The sequence below is a fragment of the Lacerta agilis genome, chromosome 2 (assembly GCF_009819535.1).
Source record: "Lacerta agilis isolate rLacAgi1 chromosome 2, rLacAgi1.pri, whole genome shotgun sequence".
NCBI classification, from domain to species: domain Eukaryota; kingdom Metazoa; phylum Chordata; class Lepidosauria; order Squamata; family Lacertidae; genus Lacerta; species Lacerta agilis.
The window spans coordinates 39,531,617-39,554,441 of NC_046313.1; the positions used below are offsets into that span (position 1 = coordinate 39,531,617).

The 22,825-nt window shown below is 42.8% G+C and overlaps 2 protein-coding genes across 6 annotated transcripts; one reads left to right on the forward strand and one right to left on the reverse strand.

Moving 5' to 3' along the window:
- Window positions 1-5,759: 5,759 nt before the first annotated feature.
- On the reverse strand, window positions 5,760-19,195 carry LOC117041188 (C-type lectin domain family 4 member D-like). Of its 2 annotated transcripts, none has more exons than XM_033139661.1 (6): window positions 19,002-19,195; window positions 14,607-14,717; window positions 12,712-12,843; window positions 11,237-11,370; window positions 9,155-9,240; window positions 5,760-6,969 (listed from the first exon to the last, which is right to left on the reverse strand). In XM_033139661.1, exons 1-6 carry the CDS (start codon window positions 19,060-19,062, stop codon window positions 6,849-6,851), a joined length of 645 nt encoding a protein of 214 aa, XP_032995552.1. In that variant the 5' UTR covers window positions 19,063-19,195; the 3' UTR covers window positions 5,760-6,848. The 2 variants fall into 2 exon arrangements, with proteins under 2 accessions (XP_032995552.1, XP_032995553.1); XM_033139662.1 differs by lacking the exon at window positions 19,002-19,195 and adding an exon at window positions 16,506-16,810.
- Window positions 19,196-19,215: 20 nt separating this feature from the next.
- TRAPPC5 (trafficking protein particle complex 5) lies at window positions 19,216-22,088 on the forward strand. Of its 4 annotated transcripts, none has more exons than XM_033139667.1 (2): window positions 19,216-19,239; window positions 20,409-22,088. In XM_033139667.1, the coding sequence occupies exon 2, from the start codon at window positions 20,413-20,415 to the stop codon at window positions 20,977-20,979; it is 567 nt and encodes a 188-aa protein (XP_032995558.1). In that variant the 5' UTR covers window positions 19,216-19,239; window positions 20,409-20,412; the 3' UTR covers window positions 20,980-22,088. The 4 variants fall into 4 exon arrangements, with proteins under 4 accessions (XP_032995558.1, XP_032995555.1, XP_032995557.1 ...); XM_033139664.1 differs by lacking the exon at window positions 19,216-19,239 and adding an exon at window positions 19,386-19,499; XM_033139666.1 differs by lacking the exon at window positions 19,216-19,239 and adding an exon at window positions 19,398-19,495.
- Window positions 22,089-22,825: the final 737 nt, after the last annotated feature.

The following is a 22,825-nucleotide window of genomic DNA, read 5'->3' on the forward strand; positions in this document are numbered from 1 at the left end:
GTTCTGGAAAATTACATTATCAACAGCTATTGCTTCTCTTGGTGGGTTCATTCTGCATGTAGTTCTGTGTTCTCAAGGGCCACCTACTGGTCGATGTTTCAGGTTGCAGTCCTATTGCTTATATGGGAATGCAGTGCGGTTTCTGAGTAAAGATGCCTGGGATTGTGCTGTTAATACCCGATTAATCTGGAATGTACATTTTAAAAAGGTCCAATCTAAGCACATTGGTGCCAAAAGAAAAACTGCTTTTATGTAGCCATTGTCAACACTGTGTTAAGATGTAAGTAGTCGACCTTAGGTCTGCCCTGTAGGTTTTCCTTTAAAGAAGCTCAACAGTTTTGGGTGGTCCTGGTTTTTACTATTTGAAATATGGCAGCCCTAGTCGACCTTCTTACTGTGCTGCAGGTTCTATGCAGAAGGAAATGGTTTTTGCAGACTAGCAAGAATCCATGTGGGGTTTCGTGAGTGCATATATGTGCATCTGTTTCTGCCCATCAACTTCCTGTTGCCCCTTGTATAACTCAGCAGGAAGGAGGAGGAAGAGGGCAGAACTAGAATTGGTTTGCTACAGTGGTCATTGGCTCTGGCTCCACCTACTATTACTCTCTCTGCCTTCTGTCCTGCTGCCACTTCTAATGGGCACTAGCCATTACTGTTAGTTATCACAGTGGGTAAGTCAGAGATCCTATGCACACTTACTTAGATTAAGACCCATTGGATTCAGTAGGAATGACTTATAAGAAAACATGCATAGAAGTGTGGTTATGTCAGTAGTAGCACAGAAACCAGAAACCATAGGGATTACATGAACAGGAGATTGGAAACCTGTGCCTGTGGTTGTCCTGGAGCATATTCTCTGTAGCTCGCAAAGCTCCTCACTTTGCTTGGCTAATGTGCCTAACATCTTTGCAACCCACAGAGAAGGTATTCCAGAACAACTAAAGGTGCAGGCACCTGATTTCCTATTGCCAGTAAGTGGTTTATTTGCATGTTTATAAAATATTTATAGCCTATGTCTGAACTTTCATTTTCAAGGCAGTTTACACAACTCTTCTTCTTCTTCTTTAAACACATTAAAAGAAGAATCACAGAACCCAAACATAAAAGCAGAATAGCACAGTAAAAAGAATAGAATTATACAAGCAATAACTATGGAGGCCACTTTCATATCAACAAGGAAGAGGAAGTGCATCAGCTGGAAAAGAAGAAGAATGAGAGCCCAGTTTTGTAGACTTCCCAACTATGGCGAGTTATGTTGTATTTCTGTTTAAATTATAGTCATTATTTCTAAAATTGCGTGTAAAAGAGGATTTGTATAGGTGCAAATTTGGAAATAATGACTACAATTTAAACAGAAATACAGTGCATATTATCCAGATTTTATCTCCATTTGAAATGCATTTGAACACATTTTAACACTGCCAGCCACTCAAATAAAGGGGACAGTCCCTGAAAGTCATGCAAAGCCTTAAACTTTTTATATCCTTCATTGTGTGGTTTGAACTCCATTGGGGGACAGGACCTGGGAGAGGAAATTCATATGGTTAAGGTGGAATAAGATCTGGCCCACAAAACCATTTTCTTCCGTTTCAACCACCATTACAGAAAATTCAATGAAAATAATTCACAGTTGTTTTCTCATGCCTGCATGGATGGGGATCACTTTTAGAAACCAGGCAACAAGTTCCGTTGGTGTAATTTTGGAGCCACAGGGACATATTGGCACCTTTGGTGCCCCTTCCCATCAGTTCGCACTTTCTGGTCCACTGTAATAGCAGAAATTGGCACTATTATTGGTAATGCGGTACAGGCAGACCTGGCTTTGTGCCTCCTACCTACAGTAACTTCTCTGTCATGCTGAAACTCTTTATTATCTATCTGTTAATGGCTGCTCAGCTCATAGTGGCCCAGGGGTATAAGGATTGCTCAAACATCACAGCGAATAATTGGCTTAAGGAAGCTCTGCACATTGCAGTCTTGGAAAAACTCAGGCACCATCTAAGAGTCGGGGGGGGGGAGGGACCAGAGGATTTTGCAGCTATTTGGTCGATTTTTATGACTTTTACTTGCCTGTAAATGGAAACATTAATGACTCTTGTCATCATTTGATTGGGCATTATAATAACAATTTTGTCTACGTGGCTTCCACCATAACCAGCAACCTTTCCATTGACACTAAGCTGGACATGTGTGTTGGCAATGCAGCTATGGGATGGCTTGCCTCTCCAAAAGGGTATGGGAGAATGTGATGCTAAGGCCCAGTACCAAGATGAAAGTCTTCCCTGACTCTCTCTCTCTCTCTCTCTATTATAGCGATAGAACCTATTGCTCACCTGCTGGTTCTTCTGGGTATTTGTCTTTCAAGCCTACCGGTAAATTAAATGTTTCTAAATGACTACAATCCCTACATTGTGAATTGTAGATTTGGAAGGCACCCCGAGGGTCATCTTATCCAACCCCCTGTAATGCAGGAATTCTACCCACCAACCCTCTGGTTAACAGCCAGGTGCACTGACCCATTGCTTTGCACAGTCTCTGTACATGACTGAAAGGTTTGTGCTTACTCACCTTTTGTTGTATACTGTTTTCTTTATCTTGTTTCTCTTCTTTTTGTGTTGGAATAATCCAATTAAAAAGAAGAAAGAAAGACAATGCCTCTCACCCATAGTGGGGCAAACCAGGTTACCTATGTGCCTGCTCAGTCTGCTTGCAAGGTAAAAACCAGTGCATTTTTTCAGCCAGAGCATGCTGGAACAGTTCCGGCACCTCTCAGTTGGATGCCCTTGAGGGAGAGCGCTCCCCCTGCCTGCTTCTTGCCTTTACGTACCGGTACTTCTGAGAAATCAAAAACAAACATTTCCAGTCAAAACAGAAGCTGGCCAGCGTGTGCATGTCTACACTTTTTTTTGATCCACGATTCTACCCAGCTCCTAGCCATGACTGGTCAGACTACAGGGCAGGGCCAATTCATATATCCTTTTCTTAAATCTGTCTCCTGTGTAGCAGCGGGGGGATTTAAATTTTCCAGCCAAGCCTCTACTATTGCACATGTGCGCAATTACCCAAGAAGGGCTGTCTTAGCCACCCACCTGAATCTAAGGGAACAAGGGAAGAAGAAGAAGAAGAAGAAGAAGAAGAAGAAGAAGAAGAAGAAGAGGAGGAGGAGGAGGAGTTTGGATTTGATATCATGCTTTATCACTACCCAAAGGAGTCTCAAAGCATCTAACAATTTCCTTTCCCTTCCTCCCCCACAACAAACACTCTGTGAGGTGAGTGAGGCTGAGAGACTTCAGAGAAGTGTGACTAGCCCAAGGTCACCCAGCAGCTGCATGTGGAGGAGCAAGGAAGCGAACCCGGTTCACCAGATTACGAGTCCACCACTCTTAACCACTACACCACACTGGCTCTGGCACTGGCAGGGGCACATTTATTTGACCTGCACCAGAACCAGGGGTGACCCAAAAATCAGCTAGGGAGACAGCTTGCCGGTTTTTCACACTTCTGCCTGCCGTGAACGCAGCTGTTGTCAAACCAGCATCTGTTCAGGGTTGCCATGTGTCGAGCAGAGACTTACTGTAACAATTTCATGGTGAGTTCTGGCACCTGTTTTCTTGGGAAAAAGCACTGGTAATAACCATTGATGGACGACGTCTTGGCCCCTTCTGCTCTCCCTTCATAGGCCCTTTAAATAGAGACTGTCTCACAGCAGCCTCATAAACTAAAAAGATATAGAATAAAATTGGTATTAAGGAACATTTAAGCTTAGAACTGCTCCAGAGCCAGACTCAATAACATCTTTTTAAACGCCATGGGTCTATTAAAAGTAGGCATGAATAGTTGCATCTTCAGCTAATGTGTCATGTTCAATGAGGTCTCCCCACCCTAATTTAATATTGAATACAGGGTAGGATGAGACTAGACGTTGGTGTTAATCTTGGCCCTTCTCCTGAAGTCTCTTCTCCCACCCCATATAGAACCTTGAAATGGTGGACTTTCACAGTATGCCTTTAGTAAAACTGTCTACCAGTCCAACTCAGAAGGCAGATGAGCTTCCATTAGCAAATGTGACTGCTGCCTCTCATGGTTTCCAAGGCAACAAAAGGTGGTTGAGGTTCAGGAACAATGCCTATCCCTTCTAATGACAGGGAAATTAGGTCAAGGACTCCAGGGTACCAAATGGTGTTTGAGTGTAAGAGCGTGAGTGACTAAAATGGGCTGGAAATAGAAAGCACCTTTGCTGAACTCAGCCCCTACCTTTATTCCTATTATTTTAGAACAAGTGAAGGCAAGGGACATTTTGTTAAGACAGCAATTCAACTGGTGGTGTTCCTGTTCATGAAACTACTGATAATAATCCATCCTTCAGGGACCTCAGCGGTCCAGAGAAATGCCACCTGAGACATGCAGAGGGGAGGTTGTGGGCTTTGGCAAACAGATTTGGGATAGTTAGCTAGCTGGAAGAACAGGAGAAACTCTACTGAAGGAGAACAAAAAAGGACAATGGATCCAACTAGGGCATCTGTTGTAACTTTTAACCACCTCTCCTCTCACTTCCTTAAAACTTGGTAGGCAATTATGCAATATGAACTTATTTCCTTGGAAACATTTACCACCCACACTGAACGGTTTTTTCCAAGTACCTTTAAAAAATTGTCATGAGTGCATGGCACCACTTCCCTAAGTGACAAGACATCAAGGACAGTCCTACAGGGTTTAATTCCCTCTGAATGAGGCAGCAAGGAAGACTTACCATTCCTTGAACATTTGCAAAAAAAATTCTGCTGTGCAAAATGCTCCTGTTCGGTGATCCACAGAGCCATGCCCCTTCCCATCATACTCCATTCTCTTCTTCATATGGCGAGTGAGCATGCCCAGTCCTCGCTGGTCTTTTTATGAAGGGTGGTGGTGTTTCCCTTTCTTAGTCCCCCCCCTACTTTGCAAACTTAGGGTTTCCATAAGTATGCTGATACCTCCAGCTTGCTCCCCAGTGGCCCTGTTCTGGCTACAGTTTTGTTGGTATGCAACACCTGTCTGCAGCTAGAAGTGATATAAGCAGAGCCTTTTAGAAGCAAATAGACACTCCATCAGCAGGCAGATCCCCAAAGAAACTTTGGCAGCTTCCATCCCCACAGCTGAACTCCATCTACAACTCAGGTGTCTGACCTTCTCTCTTTTGGGGCACATAAATGTGCTCACTCACAGAGACTGCTGCATGTTTGCGTGTGGTTTACCCACAGATCTACAAAATTTGATATTCAGTGAATTGTGAAATACAGCTGATTCTCGAACAGCTTGGCTCCTGAACAAATCAGGTCCTGAATGCCACAAACCCGGAAGTGTTCCGGTTTGTGAACGTTTTTTGGAAGCCAAACATCCATTTCGGCTGTCGGCATTGTTTCCAGGGCCAATCAGAAGCCATGCCTTGGTTTGCAAACGTTTTGGAATCAAAAGGACTTCCAGAACGGATTGAGTTCGAGAACCAAGGTAACCACTGTACTCAGAATCCAATCATTATAGCAACTATCTTATTCATTTGAAATACTTCTCAGTTTAAGCCAGTCAAGAAGTGTTTGCATTTGTAATTTGACCTATTTTGAAGGGCGAAGGTCAAACTTTGCACAGTGAAGTGAATCTACCCAATCCAGACTTCCAGACCCAGTACACTAGCACAAGACACAACTACCCATTGAAATTTGCGCTTTTGTGATGCAGCTCTCTAACAACAGTATGTAAAATGATGCATACATTAAAAACATGTGTATTAGTGAAAATAGCATATTAGGAAATGTGCTGGCAAAAATGCATATGCTGGGTACAACTACATCCAAAATACATCAGGAGAAAAGCACACAAAAATGCAAATAAATTTTCATGAACTTTAAAAATATTTATAAACTGATGCAGAAATAAGGGTGAATTAAGATTGGAAAAATTTGAAATAGGGAGAAACCAAAACTGAGATTTGTCTATCTTTAACTCAACATTTCTCAAGCAAGTTCCATACACAACTGTGTATTACTTTAGGCTCAGCTCAGTTCCTTGAAATCAGGTAAGTATTATTTGAGCTGCTGCTTCTGCATTTTCATTTTCATTCTTTGCCTTCCCTTATTTTTACATGTTTGCACAATCATCCAGTCACATCCTGAGCTTTAGGAAAGGCCGAATCAAAGCCAGCACTGAACATTTTGCCTCTTTTTCCTTCTCCTCTTTTCATATTTTCAATATTAGTTCACATTGCCAGTTGAGCAGCGAGGCAATTTTCTCTCATTTACCTCATATTACTGAGGCACATTTCTAACATCCTTTTTTTCTGGCTGAAATCCACTTTTGGAACTGTTTTTCAGTTTGCTGTTCCCTTGTTCTCGTGACATGCTTGTGCTATTTAAAGCCATATTTAATGCTCTCTCTCGCCCTTCCCATTTCCTGTTTATTTCATTTTCTTTCTTTTTTCAGTTTTCAGAGCATGATCCATTTCTGCTCCCAGCAGTGATGAGGTAGAAGACAAGATGCAAAGTCTCTGCACAAACACACACAAGAAGGCCAACAGCTGGTCGCCGGAAGCAGACACACCTGCTCTTTAGTGTTATACCAAATTTTAAAAAGACCATTCTCAGCTGTTTGCCCACCTCAAAATTGGCCTCAAAACATGGCTGTTATAATGCTCTGGAGCATTATAACAGCCATGTGAGGCATATTCCTGTGCAACCAGCCATAGAAGTGCAAAGTCCGCCGTACATTGAAACTATGAACAGAGCACATACATAGACGAGCACATTACAGCTACATACCATTATTTTTCACAAATGACAATGTAAAGCTTACAAAGTAACATGAAAATATATTGTTTCTTATGCTTGATATTTTTCACAAATGTAATGCAAAGGATGGGTGCAAGAAATTTGTGAATGGGCAATCATATTGTTTTTCCAGAAGACAAATGTACAGTTTTCATTTTCTGTCTTCCGAGATCTATAAAGAAAGAATGACATGCTTCATTTTTACTGGGAAAGAATAACCCGATTCTACAAATGTCAGTAAAGGAACACACAAGGACACTTAGATTGCTTTCAACTGATTGGTACCCTTTAGCATTGGTGAAGCATTCATTGCCTTTCTGCAATCAGTTGGAAGCAGAATCAAAATGGTGGTCCTACATGACACTACATGACATGATAATGCTGTTTTCATTGGGCAAAGTTCCACTATATATGACTAATTCATTTTATTGGAGCATTTCCATCTGAGTTCTCCAATTCCAAAATGAAACACTCAAAGTGTCTAACATAAATACAACCAATTAACGACAATAAACTCCTCCACTCCTGTAATTTTCAGGGAACAGGAACTGAATTATGAAGGACAATTCAGGAAAGTCGTGGTCATAGTGACTGAAAAGGAATCAACTAATTAGAAGGATGTTACTAATTAAAAAGGTGCTACAGTAACTCAAAAGTCTCCATAGTACTTTGCCAGTCCACACTAGACAGACTGGTGCTGCAATTGTATTTTACAACAAAAAGAGGCCCTTATCAGGTCTGAAGAAATTGGGAAGACAGCAGAGGAGCTCACATGGGCTGCCATTACGAATGAAATTTACACATAAAAAATTAGTGAACAAAGGAGGTCAATTCCAGTGAAAATAGGGTGGAAGTGACCTTAAAGGCAGGTCCAGATGAAGGATTTCTTAGGTGTTAAACATGCTGATTCACTGCACAGGTAACAAAAAAAAACCAGTCTCTCCCCCTTTCAATCACTTTAGGAGAATCTACATCTACATCTAGAAACCCTGTACTCCATTGCCTAGGAGAGAACAACTCATGTTGAAAGCATCACATGCACAGAGGATGGACCACCACTGCTCCCCATCTGACATGAAACATCAGAAGGAGGTTGGCCCTATTCACTTACCTTGTCACATCTCACTGGATTGTTGGCAAATGCTAATGATAAAATTTCCCTTGGTAGATATGATAAACCTTAAGTGATGTGATATCAAGGAGAACTGGCCAATCCCCTTCCTAACTGATCAGCACTTCCCACCAACTGTAAAATCTCTCATTCTAATTGGGTAACAGGGTTCTCATTCTGCTATTTTAGAAATCTTCAATAAATATATATATGCTATACTTTTATGTGGTTATTTGGAAACTTGCCTTGATCTCTTTGGTCACACTGGGCTAACATGTAAGTGTTTTGTTCTGCTGGAAGCTACACACAGCAGAGAGTAGCGTTTTAGTTCTTATTTCCTGGAATCTTGCAGGAGTCTGGCATCTCCTGGGTCAGAGTTGGGGGTGGACTCTTAACAGGAGTGGTGACAGCCTATTGGTTTGGGGGTTTCAATTGACACTGAACCCCTTAACCTTTACAGGTCTGTGCTGTAAGTTCCTACAGAAACATTAGAAGGTAGAAACAATTACCTGCTGTGACAATTTACTTAGGGAAGCACGGGTAGGTTTGTCATCTCTCGAATAACATTTGGTGCCCACATAAAGGCTTGGTTCTCAGTATTTTTAATGTGCTAACTTCTCCATATATAGACTCCTCTGGAGAATTCTGATATGACAGACCATCTTTCTGAGTGCTTCGGTTAGTCAAAATTACAACTTGCGCACATCAGTAGGGTTTCTCAAGAAAACTGAGATATACCGAATGCTCATCCATACTTCTGCTTGCTCCAAATTAGAGCTAAAGAGCAGGTTTTCTGGGGGAAAGTTGCGGGGCAAAGGCAAAACCACTAGATTTATGCCTAGAATGCATGGGACAAGCGGAAAATCACTCAGAGCCATGTTTTCTAGGCACAGGACAAGAAGCAGGATGGGCTCTGAGATGGAATATTGTGTTGTACATGATGCAGCATTCCCAGGATCTCTGGGGAAAATAAACTTATGGGGAATTCATCACACAAACTAAAGGTTGTATACGCTGGCATTCATATAATTGCTCTAGCTAGCCCACACTGGTCTTTGTTCTGTCTCTCTCTCTCTTCTGGAGCTTAGTGGATACCTACAGCCCATGGTGTACCGCTGATTTCATAATGTTCTCTTTTGAAAAGTGCAGTACACATTTGCAGCTTCATGTGGTCATAAAATTCTTGTGAGCAGATAGGAATTTGGAGAAGAGGCCAACAGCAGTACAGTAAATGAAGCTTACTTACCTGCCAGTCACTTTATTCTGTTCGCCTTCAGGGTTGTCAACCCAGTATTTAGAAATATTTCCAAGGTTCAGATTGACCTCCTTGATCTAAGGAGAGATGATGGTGGTGGTGGTGATTTTATTGAATTTATATACCGCCCTATACCCAGAGGTTCCAGGGTGGTTCACAGAAAAGATAAACATAAAACCCACAATATATATATAACCAAAATAAAAACAACAACCCAATAACACATCCCCCCCAAAAAGAGCCACATTTTAAAAGGGCATAGGATCAACCAAAGGCATGGTTAAAAAGAAACATTTTTGCCTGGCGCCTAAAGGTGTATAATGAAGGTGCCAGGCAAACTTCCCTGGAGAGAGCATTCCACAGACGGCGAGCCACTGCAGAGAAGGCCGGTTCTCGTGTTGCCACCCTCCTGACCTCTCAAGGAGGAGGCACATGAAGAAGGGCCTCAGAAGATTATCTCAGGGTCCGGGTAGTTTCATATGGGAAGAGACGGTCCTTGAGGTATTGTGGTCCTGAGTTGTTTAAGGCTTTATAGATCAAAACCAGCACTTTGAATTGGGCCCGGAAACAAATTGGTAGCCAGTGTAGTCGGACCAGGATTGGTGTAATATGCTCAAACCGTCTTGCAACCTGGCTGCTGAATTCTGCACTAGCTGAAGTTTCTGAACCGTCTTTGGAAAGCAGGAAAGGTCAGATCAGTGACTGCTCTTTGCCCTCCCCCTCAATTCAGAAGAGTGTAAGCAACACTAAAAAGGAACCGCAAGTTACCCTCCAATTTAGGACCTCTGAGATAGCTCTGGACTATAGCAACTGAACCTCTAATTTAACGAACTAAATGAGATTGACTGACTGAGTGATCACTAATGGTTCCTCGTCATCCTGGAAAAAAGGGACAAGTGGGTTGCTATAGGGTTCTGTGCTGGGCCCATGGTTGTTCAACGTCTTTATAAACAACTTAGATGAAGGAATTAAAGGGATGCTCATCCAATTTGCAGATGACACCAAACTGGGAGGGGGAGCCAATGTCACAGAAGGCAGAATCAGGATTCAAGATGGGCCCAAACTAACAGATTGAAATTCAATAGGTTCAAATGTAAAGTTCTACACTTAGGCAGGAAGAATCAGCTGCACAAATATAAGATGGGGGACACCTGGCTTGCCAGTACAGTAGTACCTTGGGTTACGAACTTAATTCATTCCAGAGGTCTGTTCTTAACCCGAAACTGTTCTTTACCTGAGGTGTGCTTTCGCTAATGTGGCCTCCTGCTGCTGCCGTGCCACCAGTGCGCAATTTCTGTTCTCATCCTGGGGCAAAGTTCTCAACCTGAGGTACTACTTCCGGGTTAGCAGAATTTGTAACCCGAAGTGTTTGTAACCCGAAGCGTTTGTAACCCGGGGTACCACTGTAGTACATATGAAAAGTATCTAGGGGCCTTAGTAGACAACAGCTTAACAGTAGCAGCAGCAAAAAACCCAGCTAATGCTATTCTAGGCTGCATCAACAGAACTATATTGTCCAGATCAAGGGAAGTCATCGTCCAAGCAGAAGTGTGGATTAGCACTCAGCTTGAATTTGTTCTTATTTGTGATATAAAGTTGCTTTATATAACTAGTTCATGTTATTCTATTTTGTATAATTTTGATATTTAGATCCCATTTTTTGTGGGTGGGTTGGGACATATTTATTCTTTGTTGGGTTCAGCATCCCACAGTGGCCAATGAGTTGCCTTCAGCAAATTTGGCAGTGTTCAGGAAACAAATGGCAGGAGAAAATTGTGAAGCGAGAATCTGAATAAAATTCTGGGAAGGGGAAAGGTCGCACATGGTACATAAGAGGCTGCAATTGTATGCCACTACTGTACCTGGGAATAGAGTTAAGTAAAGAAACTGAGTAGCAGATGGATCATCACAGAAAACTATGAGGACCAAGACTGGGAAGAACAGTTTGTGTGTGCGTGTCCTGCATCACAGAAATCAAATTAATTAATCTTGTTGGAATAGGGTTGGAATATAGGTATGGTTCTCTATGCAAGGTACCCAACAATTAGTTCCAGGAAAGTCACCAATGCTCACCGCTTCAGCTGTTGCCAGGGGCGCACTTCGCCTACTGCAGTTCCTCCATGCCTCTGCCCAGGTATGTTTATGAATGGAAATGTAAAAGCACTTTGTCTGGTACTTCTGAAAGCCACCTGGACACTGAGGAATAACTGAAATACACAGAGCCTTGGGATAAGAAACCATGGTACTGAAAATATTCTATGCACTTATCATGAAAGCTCCAGATCTTAGCATAGCTTGCTAGTCATACTCATCTATCCAAAACTGGGCTCCCCATTCTATACTGTTCAGTGCTTAATGCTGTGGATATTTGCACATTTATATACCATATTACAAATGTATTCTACCCCCATGCTCTGGTCCATGGGGTCACGAAGAGTTGGACACGACTGAACCTCTGAACAACAACAATTCTACCCAGCCCAGCAGAGAGTACATGAGGTTTTGATCCATTGCCCATGGATTGTCACAACAGGCTGTGGGTTTAACCTATAATTCAGCCCTGTCCTTCCTCTATTCCTTTGGGCTGTAGAGCTCCTAACACCATCTAACAACTTGGCTACTGTTTTTCCAGTGTACATGCCGGTGCTACAGCAACTATAACTGAACTATCCTCAGAAACCCAAGGCAGCTAGCTATCCTCTCAAAGAGCCAAATCTGTATTTGGATATTTAATCAACTGGTCCTGGACAACTTCACACATACACAATAGTCCCATGAAAATCACACCAGGAAGTGACCGCATCAGCTGTCCACAGCAAAAGGCTTTGATTCTATGTATCAGAGATGGTGAACCTGTGACCCTCTAGATGCTAGTAGAGTACAACTCCTATCACCCTGACCACTTGCCATGCTGGCTGGGGCTGACAAAGGTTGGAGGCCAACAACATCAAGAGGGCCACAGACAGAGGCGAATTTAGGGGTACTCAACCGGTTTGTCCACACTGGGCGCTGAACCAAGAGGGTGCCACATTTCCTCAACTCCTCTTCGCAACACACCTCTTGCACTAACATCAATTAGTACAATGCTTCCTGAACTTCTGATAAGTGCACTTTTTTCTGGAGAGAAGCTGAAGGTACATTTCATTCTTACATCCAAAAAGGGTTCATTACATGAGCATGCTAAAAGTGAGAACTTCCTTTACCCACGCGAGAAGCCCAACTGCTGCATTTCCATCTGAGTGGCTCTGGGCCTGCTGCATTAGCAGTGACTGATCAGACCGGAGCCAATGCAGAAAGATGTGGTAACATGACTCGCCCCATTCTGGTGGGGTTGAATGGAAGAAGGCAAGAACTGTACATAATGTAGAAGCACAGTAGGCTTCCTCCTCTGGGAGTGGTACTTTAGGCTAGCAGGAATCTTATTTTTTTGGTCTGTTTCTTGTGGCACATTAACAGGTCCTCTCACAGTATAAAGTTTGAGAATGTTTGGACTAAAATGACCAGCGGCATAGGATGATGTGCCCTTCCGGGTCCTCTGTTGAACTTACATTTCAGAAAGGCCAGCACAAAGGCAGCTGATGCTATTAACAGGGAAACAAACACCAAGATGTAGAGGGTGACAATAGCTCTCCGAAAGCAGCAGTACGTATGATCAGTAAATCTGGTGGGCGTGGACACACCTGCAGATAACCAATAAGAGTGACTATTATAGCGCACACACAAAAGTAGCTGGTATCATGGAGTAAGGGGCCAGATGTGACCTGTACACATGTAAAAGGCTTGTGTAGCCTATATGAGATGACTGTTGGAGATTCATTTCCTGTGTCTAGTCATGGGATTGTTGTCTGTCACATGACGGTGTATGCATTTTCATTCCACAGTGGGAAGTGACGAAGACAGGATGTTTGTGTTACTATGTTTCCTGAAGTGGGACTATTGTCCTTTGTTCTTTCTCTTTGCTGTCTGATGCTAGAGAGAGAGGGAGCCATGTTGCAGTGCTCCATGTGTGTTTAGTGGTTAAGAGCGGTAGACTCGTAATCTGGGGAACCAGGTTCGCATCTCCGCTTCTCCACATGCTGCTGCTGGGTGACCTCGGGCTAGTCACACTTCTTTGAAGTCTCTCAGCCCTACTCACCTCACAGAGTGTTTGTTGTGGGGGAGGAAGGGAAAGGAGAATGTTAGCTGCTTTGAGACTCCTTCAGGTAGTGATAAAGCGGGATATAAAATCCAAACTCTTCTTCTCTTCTTTATGTAAATAAAGGTAGATTAGCCAAAATGCTGAGTTGCTGAGTTCTGTTACACAACTGCACAAACTCTGCAGATCCGTAAGTGTGCTAATGCTTTTTGGCATTAGTCACTGTGATGTTTGGGCTGAAGAAAGCTTTTGAAGCTCCCAAACGATCATCCAGGAAAGAGGGAACATGCCAGTTGGGCATGTGTCTCTGCCATAGTCCTACTCGTATGTAGGAAATCCTAACAATGACATGCTTAAGTGCAGCCCACTTCCTCCCCCCACTACACCTGGTGTGGATGGGAGATGGTGAGATCTGTAGTTTAAAGATGAGGTGGGGTGGTGGAGAGTGATACTTGGGGTGAATCCCCCCTAATGTATATTGACAGGCCTGTGCAGAGGGAGGGACACAGGTGGGTATACTTGCCCTGGGCCTCGGAAGCCTAAGCCAGCTGAAGGTGGGGTGGGCAGGGACTGGCTGCTTTTTGTTTATAGCTTTATTCTATCAAGACTCGTGCACCGTGCCTCAGACAAGCCCTCCATGGGCCTGTTAAGTGGTGCCTCAGACCACCAAATTCCATGTCTTCTAGGCTCAATCCTTCTGAAAGGACAGATGGGCCTAGTGTGTACAAGCAGGCAGATAAGCACCAGGCATCCTGATATATGATCTGTAATAGATGATGTTTGATCAAAGCAAGAGAATGAGGGCTTCTGGGCTGGGTCATCTGAGGGAGGTATGTTCCAGCACCATTCTGTCTAGGAAAAAAAAGCACTGCTTATATGAAAATGATATGTTTTGAATGTGCTATAAAGGTACAGTGTGCACACAGCCTTAATTTAAGGGAGGTGTATCGATCAAGGACACATCCATTCTACCTTTCTCCACGAAGCTGACCTATCAGCATCAGTGAGTCATTTAACAAAACATGCTATTGGTTAAAAATAATGAAGGCCTTGGAAAGAAGTCAACATGGTGTGGTCACTCACCTCATGATCTGCTTCAACCTACTCCCCCAGTAGGATAGTTTATTTATTTATTTATCTGGAAATTATCTAGGCGAGCAATTACTTAAACAGGTTCTAGTGGGCCCTTTGGATGGGGTGATAGGGTGAGACCTCACAGGCATTTCCACAGCGCATGCAATGGCTTCTTCCCAATCCCCAAACCAGATTGAGGCCCTAGACGTTATTGTGCTGTTAAGAATCACTTACCTGTATCCGCTTTCTGTGTTTGCTGTGCGGTTGGTTGTTGCCATCTCAGCAAATGGGGAGGTATAACATTCTCATAATCCCTTTCAGATGAGGCCAAACTTTCTATGGAATCTAGAGAAAGAAACAGTAGCTAAGGGGTGGTATTAAAATCCACACACCCTTTGAAAATCATTATTTACTGTAATCTGTTTATGCCAGGCATGTCCAGAGTTCATGTCGGGGGCCTAATCCAGCCCCTGTGGCTGTTTATTTCCTGGGGTAAAATCCTAAAAAAAACCCTCAACAACTTCAATCCTAAAAGAAACTCAACAACTCCAACCCTAAAAGAAGCTCAACAACTTCAATCCTAAAAAAAGGTCAACAAGGGAGAGCAAGGAACAAATTGGGGAGATGGTGCTCCATACATCCTATTGATTCTAGGGTAACAAACTAATCATGTAATCTAAATGGCCACTGCCTTATGTGTTACAGTGGTTTTTGTTTTGGAAGGCTGGGTAAAATGCACAGGTTTGATACAAGCACACATTTACCTTAAATATATAAAAATTCCATTTTTAAGCTGCTCTCACAGCAGTGCTACCACTTCCTTATTACATCTCTTCCTGTCTGGCATGCCTTATCAAATAATGCCACAGTTGCAGCCAGCTAAATCACTGTGCATGCAGAACAACTTCCGTAAGTGCAATGGCACTTCTCCTCCTTCTCCTCTTCTCACCGTGCCTCCTGCACTGCCCCAAATTTGTTTTCCGAGGTTGAGTGTGGGAACTATGGGCCAAGCAAGGGGAAGTGAAACTGAAGCCCTCATGTGGAATGAGAAGCTGGATACAACCCACAGTTTAAATAAAATCCAGGTAGAGATATAGGTAACCTTTGATACTGGTTATTGCTTTAGACTAAGTATGTTTTAGAAATATGTATTGGTGAGTTTTAATACACTGTACACCACCCTGAGACAATACAGTGAAAGACTGATAGAAACATCTAAATAAACTAACTGCAGGTACCCATTTCACATTATGCAGAGGTAAACTTTATTTTTTATGTATAATATTCATATCCCAATCTTCATGTAATGTACAGGGCAGTTTCTAGATATCCTATGTTATTTCACAGTCACACTTGGTAGGTTGGGAGGGGGGAGGCAGGGAGAGACACAGACAGACAGACATTATCCGGAAGAGGTTTAAACCAAAGCCTCCATTTTTCATACAGAGCCAGAGATAAAGAGAGCAGAATGCAACTCAAGAGAATGCCCAAATCATAATCTCAAAGAGGCAGCCAGGAATGGGTGGGTGGGTCATGGAAGATAATGCATGCCAGGTTGCAGTGGTCTGTTCAAAAGCAGTGTGGTCCTTTGTATCATCATCACATTTATATCCTACCTTCCCTCCAAGGATCTTAAGGAGGCAGTCACACTTCTCCCCACCCCCATTTTATTCTCACAAACATCCTATGCCAGAAGGTCAGGCTAAGAAATGGTGACTGGCCCAAGGTCACTCAGTAACCTGATTTTGGATCTGAACCCTAGTCCTCCAGGTCCTAGTTCAACACTTTAACCGCTGTCACACAGGCTCTTTGTTTAGTAAAGACAGTGGGCTAGAAGTCAAGAAACACTAGGGGCAAATATTAGGTCAATAAGCCAGGATGAGTCACTGCTTCTCTACCAGAAACACATAATGTTGGGAGCAGGTCAACAAGGAATGGTGGTGAGACCATTATCCTCACGGATAGTCAGGCTGCCTCTTTACCTGATTTCGCAGGGCAAGCACACATTGCTCCATCCCATTCACACTGTGTTTTTGCTGAGCCTGACGTAGCCTCTGTTCTGGGGTAGAGAAGACAGGCCTACATGCACACACACAAACACTTCAAGGTTCTTTTTTGCTGTCCAGTTCCTACCTGGCCTCTGACGTGCCATTTGTTCTTTTCTTGTGGTGTAGTACAGCTCCAGTGCTCCAGAACTGTTTGGGCACTTAGCACTGCTTGCTGTTCCCTCAGAAGTGAGATGTGGCTACTTCCCCAAAGGCAGCCGTCAGTGACTTGTACAAGTGGACCTAAATGTTTATGTCTTGCAAAATTCTCAGAAGCTTCCTTTAGCTCAGAGACCACAAGCCATAAAAGGTCTACACATCATGACTCTTCTACCAGCCCCCTCAGTTCCTTTACCCTGCTTAGTGTGTATTGCTTAGAGGGGAGGGCGAGCAGCCTTTACTGCTTTTAACTTGTTTTTCACTACCTTATATGTAAATCACCTTGAGGCAGTGGTTTACAATGTGACTATTAATAAATCAAATATAATAATGGGGAGCCATCTTGGGCTAGTCACAGCACAAAGCAGATCAGTTTTAAAGCAAGCTGAGTCATTAATTATCACCAGCCATTAATTTATATACCACTTACAAGTTTCCAAGCAATTCAGACAAAATAGCCTCCCTGACCTTGTACAGTACAGACAATTCTGCTTCCTCGCTAAGTAACATGGAACTCTGTGACAAACTTTATTACGAAGTTCTGGCCCTGCTGGAACAAGAGACACCAGGATGCAAACTCAAAGACACCAAATGTTATATTCTGTGGTTTTGATGTTTTAGTTGTTGTTAAATTTTATGAGCCATCTTGGGTCGATCTTTGATGGACTGGAATACAAGTTATTAAAATAAAAGTAGTAGTAGTAATAGAGTGAGAGAAATAAACATTATTTATTTAATATACCGTTGCTCACCACCAAAATCTCCAAGCAATGTGAGATTCCAAGAGTTCCAGGCAGCAGATCCATGCTTCGTTTTGGAAATGAGGCACAATGGAGACTGTGGTGTCTTTATCATATAGGGTTTATTTACACATATATACAACCTGAGTCTATGATGGAAGGGGTGACAGCATCAACACCCCAAGAAGGTTTTGTTTCTCCCATAGCCACAGTCCTGCATTCAAACTGAAATCAACCATTGTGCTCTGATCCTCTAGCTTGCTGCCTTTTGCAAACTGCAACATCCCCCCCCCCCAGGTCACATCATAGTCCATTCTCAATTCAGACTTTTGTTCTTCTAATTATCTCAGCAATAGAGGAGGGTCCCATCCATTTACCATCTGGCACAGAGCTCCCTCTCCATTGCTTTCTTAATGCCTCATCATCTTCCCTTTGTTTTCTTAATGGGCTGTCTGGCTTCAACCCTTGCTGGATCCAGGGGTTTGGGAGGCTTGATTAAAGTTGAATCTAAGAGCATCCAAAAATGGCAAAGCTGGTCCTGTAGGGAGAGTACTGTCCCATCCAGAACAGGCTAAGCACCTTCTCTCTGAGAAAATTAAACACGGATCCTCAAACCCTTCATCTTGTCAGAATTGCGCTTCAGATTATTGGTCCTCATCCAAAGCAGGCTATTACTGATTTCAGGCACCCATTCAGCACTTCAGCTGCCAAACAGAATATGCTGCTATGAAAGCCCTACACTGTAACCCTCTTGTGAGGAGTGGGTAACTTGGCTTCACAGCAGCACCATCTGATGACCCTTAACTACTGGGCAGGAATAATCATATGACGAAGCCTCAAGAAGTATGTAAGACCCAGGCCATTTAGAGCTTTATATATTAGAGCTAACACCTTGAATAGTGTATAAATACTGGACACCAGAGAAAGATGAGGATCATGAAGCACAGAAAATTTTAAAAATAAAGAAAAAGCTTAATTTGATCCATTCTTCTTGATGCCCCAGTCTAATATTCTGCTAATAATTAGTGAAAATTTTCTCTTTCTTGAGGAGCAGAGGAGGGACTACCTTCACAAATGAAACAATGCTCTATCCTTCTCCAGGTACATGAAGTGTTTCCCAATATACTTTAGTGCACTGATGAATCTGAATTAGAAATAAATCTTGGAATGTTGCAGCTAGGCTGCGCTTCCAACCAAAAACAGCTTTTGGGAGTTAGATGGACAGAAAAGCTGCCTACAATTGGGGGGGGGGGATTGGCTCAGACGCCAACAAACTGAACACCTACCTCATACTTTGTAAGTTCCAGACATGGCCAACACTAATAGAAAGTATGGGTGCTCCATCCAGTTACTGAATGCAAAGTAACTGTGCGTTTCAATCACTTAAAAACCACTGCAACAATTTCCAGAGGGGTCAGCTGTGTGTTTGATGCAGCAAAACCTAAGAGCTTTGAGTCACCTTAAAGACTGTAACCACTGTGCTACGGCATAGTAAGAACGAATGCCATATTGTTCCTCTTTAAAATGCCACAAGACTCTACTCTCTCTATATTTTTGTTATTCCCCCACCCCCGCACTGAAATCACTGCAATGCCAGCTGGCCACTAGAGGGGCACAAAGCACACACCATGCCTCTCTACATTTTTTCTAACCAGCGAGAAAAGCTGCCTTAACCATAACCTCACCAGTACTCTTCCCTTTACACGGGGAAATGAGGGGCGCATGCGTATAACTGCCTTTTGCCATAGAGGTGAGACCGGAAATCCAGCCGGGCGTTCATTGTGTGATAACCATAGAGCACAAGACAGGTTGTCACGGTGATTGCTCAACCTTCCAAGCCACAACCTCTTTTCCTCCCTCTGCCGTTTAAGCTGAACTTCTACCAAGCCCTGTTTTCTTCCGCAGTTTGGTAAAGACACGCAGGTTATTATTACCAGCCTTATAATATTCCCTTAGGTTCAACTCGAGCTCCGAGGAAACGCTCCGTTTTAGCTCATTCTCACGGAACGATAGTCGCAAGACCACCTAGGCCACCGTTTCGTTGCCATAGTGACGCTTCTGCGTCTTCGTCACTTCCGTTAGAAGCACTCGATTCTCCCCGCCCCTTTTGCAGCGGCCGTAAAGATTGCCGTACAGGCGGAAGGTGAACATCGCTGCAAAAGAGTGATAATTTCACACAGTAGGTAAGAGATATGAAGAGCAATTGGGCTCAATAAAAGTTGACGGGGAGGGAGAGGCAGCGTTATTGTTATTGTTATTGTTGCCTTCCCCTCTTAATCTCCGTGATTCCTCCCTGGTTTGCAGAACCAGTGGGAGGGGGAAGGTCCCCTCTAAAGACCTAGTGGCGTCCCAGGTGCAGCTCTTTCGTGGTGCAAGGTGGTGTTGTCTCGTATCTGGCTTATAAATGTAAACAGGTTTGATATATGGCGTATCGGACATGCCTTTTCGCACAGGAAGCCCCGGGAACTGCAATTTTGCAGGAGTGCTGGGAATCCCTTGGGAATCCCTGGCCCTTTTCACAGAACTTCAATTCACATAGAATAAAAAGAGGCTTGCAATAGTAAGTTTCCATTTGTAGCATAGACTAAAGGTACCTGGAGTTTCAAGTTTGTTATTGTTGTAAGTCACTGACACCACTTCAGGGGCTGCTAGGCTAACTACGAACTACTAGCTATGAACTGCTAGGCCCTTTTTTTGTAGAGGTGATGAAGCATAATTATTTTGGTTGTCTTTTTTCACAGATATGCATACCTTGTTATATTGTGGTTTTACTGAATGCTTTTTCCAAGCATCTGAATGGTAACATTTGTAGGAATTCTCACATTTTACCTTCACAAAAATCTATGAGTTATTTTAGGCTGGGAGGTGATGTCTAGCCCAAAGTCACCTAGTGGGGATTTGAACTTACCGTAGGCTGGCAGTACCCAGATTCAGTTTCCTATCCACTTCCTTGTACTAGCTTATATGACTGTCCTCCCATGCAAAATAAATATTATTTAGAAGTTGCTATATAAATTAGTGCCCCATTTGAAATGCAGTTGTGTAAATTCCAGACAGGTGCTTATTACCTTTTTAATTTTCTTTCTTAATAGCATCATGGACGCACGTTTTACCCGTGGAAAGTCTGCTATCCTTGAACGGTCACTCACCCGACCCAAGACTGATGTTAGCCTCAGTGCCTTTTCATTATTGTTTTCTGAGATTGTGCAGTACTGTCAGAACAGGGTCTACTCTGTTTCTGAGCTTCAGAACAAACTTTCTGAGCTAGGTCAGCAGGTGGGTGCCCGTATCCTGGACGTGTTGGTGATGCGGGAGAAAAATGGTAAGAGAGAAACCAAGGTCATCAACATTCTCCTGTTCATCAAGGTTACCGTATGGAAGGCTCTCTTTGGGAAGGAGGCTGACAAGCTGGAGCAAGCCAATGACGATGACAAGACTTACTACATCATTGAGAAGGAGCCTCTTATCAATACTTACATTTCTGTTCCTAAGGAGAACAGCACACTCAACTGTGCTTCCTTCACAGCTGGCATTGTGGAGGCTATGCTCACTTGCAGCGGCTTCCCTGCCAAGGTGACAGCCCACTGGCACAAGGGAACCACCCTCATGATCAAATTTGATGAGTCAGTAATAGCACGTGACAAAGCCCTGGATGGCCGCTGACTGCTTCATTTGATTTAATCTGGATTGTGTGTGTGTGTGTGTGTGTGTGTATGTATGTATATGTATATGCATATATACACACAGTTTGACAGTATCCTAAAATAACTACCCTGACCATACTTGGTGCGTGGTAAGGGAGAACCAGGTGGCACCGGAACAAGTGACTCTGTCCCATATACTGATGGTAAATGTTTCTACAGCATTTGTACTGATTACACAGGACCACTTCTGCTTCCAGAAATCTACCCATAATTCTGTTGCTTGACTCCTGGCGAAGGCTTGAAGAGGGAATGTAGTTCACTTTCCTAGCCAAGAGATAACACATATGCATTTGAGCTATGTAATTTGATGTAAAAATTCCTCTTGTGCTGTTCTATTGGTTTTGTGTTACCCCACTGACATTGCCACTAGAAAAGCACAGATGAAAGGTTATTGCTAGGCTGCCAGCTTTGGAATGAGCTAAATTGTCTTTGCTCATTCTGTTGCTGCTTCTTACCTAGTGCCTATCAGTTATTATTTAACTTTGCAGTCTGCTTGCTGTCTTGCCTCTAGGAATGAGCTGCAGCTGCCTTAGCAAATAAAGTGAAACCCACAAATTACATTACCAGTTTGCTTAAGAGTGGCTCAGACTTGCAAATAAAGCACTTTAAAAGCTCAGGGGCAGGGGTAAAACACACCAGAACCAGTGAGAGCTTTGCCTGATTCTGTAAAATACACTGTTCACTGCCCATGTATCTTGTTTGAATACTTGTCTCCACACCTGAGGAAAATTTCTAAGAGTTGTAAAGACTCCTTTGATAGTTATTCCAAGAGCTGTTCTTACAGGGCTTTCCCTCAGCATAACTGGTCCTTCACAGTGTTTCCTGTTTGCTCTGAGAAGAGAGGAAAGTGATGTCACCCCCAAACTAAGATTTCTCTCTCTTTTCCTTTTTTTTTAAAAAATTGTAAAATAAATTAACTAAAATACCAAGAATATACTGTTGAAAGATATTTTATTGCAGAAATCTCATCTAGACCAGTAAGTTTCAAATCATTCCATAAAATGAAGATGCTAATGGTTTTGAAGAATTGTTTACCTGGTTAATAAATTCCAGAAAGTAATCGATTAAGGATGTTTCTCTCTCTCTCTCTCTCTCTCAACTTCATTTAGTGTGTTGTTCCTGTCCTGTGCACAGTCCATTTTGTGTGACTGTAATAGTGTACACATTCTTTCCAAATAGCATTGAATTGTTGGGCTTATATCTTTGTTTTTATTATAAAGATGTAAGTGAATTTTTTGGTTGTTTTTTGTCATAAAATTTATTTTTGGATAGTGGAAAAAAACTTCAAAGTGGTTTACAAAAAGAATGAAACAATAGAATTTATTGGTAATAACAATTAAAACAACAATTTAAAACATTCAAAAAACTAAAACCAGCAATAAACAAAAAAGCCCAACAGCATTCTAGATATCTGGGCAGACTTTACAAAACAATGTTGTAGCACGTGCTGAAAAGAGTACAGTGAAGCTGCCTGCCTGGTATCACTAGGAAGAGAGTTCCAAAGCATAGGTGCTACCACACTAAAATAACATTTTTACAAATGCAGAATGGGTATTATGTGGCACCTGTAATGGTGCCAGTTCCTCAGTTCTAAGTGGTGAAGTGGACATATATGGGGTACGGTGATCTTGCAGGTAAACTAGGCCCAAGTTGTTAAAGACTTTATATACTAATAGTAACACATTGAACCTGGCCTGGTAGCAATTCAGCAACCAGGGCAGATCCTTGAGTACAGGTGTTGCATGCTGACACACACCTGGCAGCAACTGGGCTGCAGCATTTTTGCACTAACTGCAGCTTCTGGA

Coding starts and splice junctions, on each gene's coding strand:
- LOC117041188 (XM_033139661.1), bottom strand. CDS start 19,062: ATGGCAAAAGGCAGTTATACGCATGCGCCCCTCATTTCCCCGTGTAAA. Junction 11,371..12,711: donor TGTGCTGGCCTTTCTGAAAT/GTAAGTTCAACA, acceptor TGTGTATTTCAG/TTATTCCTCAGTGTCCAGGT. Junction 6,970..9,154: donor CAGAATAAAGTGACTGGCAG/GTAAGTAAGCTT, acceptor CTTTCTTTATAG/ATCTCGGAAGACAGAAAATG.
- TRAPPC5 (XM_033139667.1), top strand. CDS start 20,413: ATGGACGCACGTTTTACCCGTGGAAAGTCTGCTATCCTTGAACGGTCA.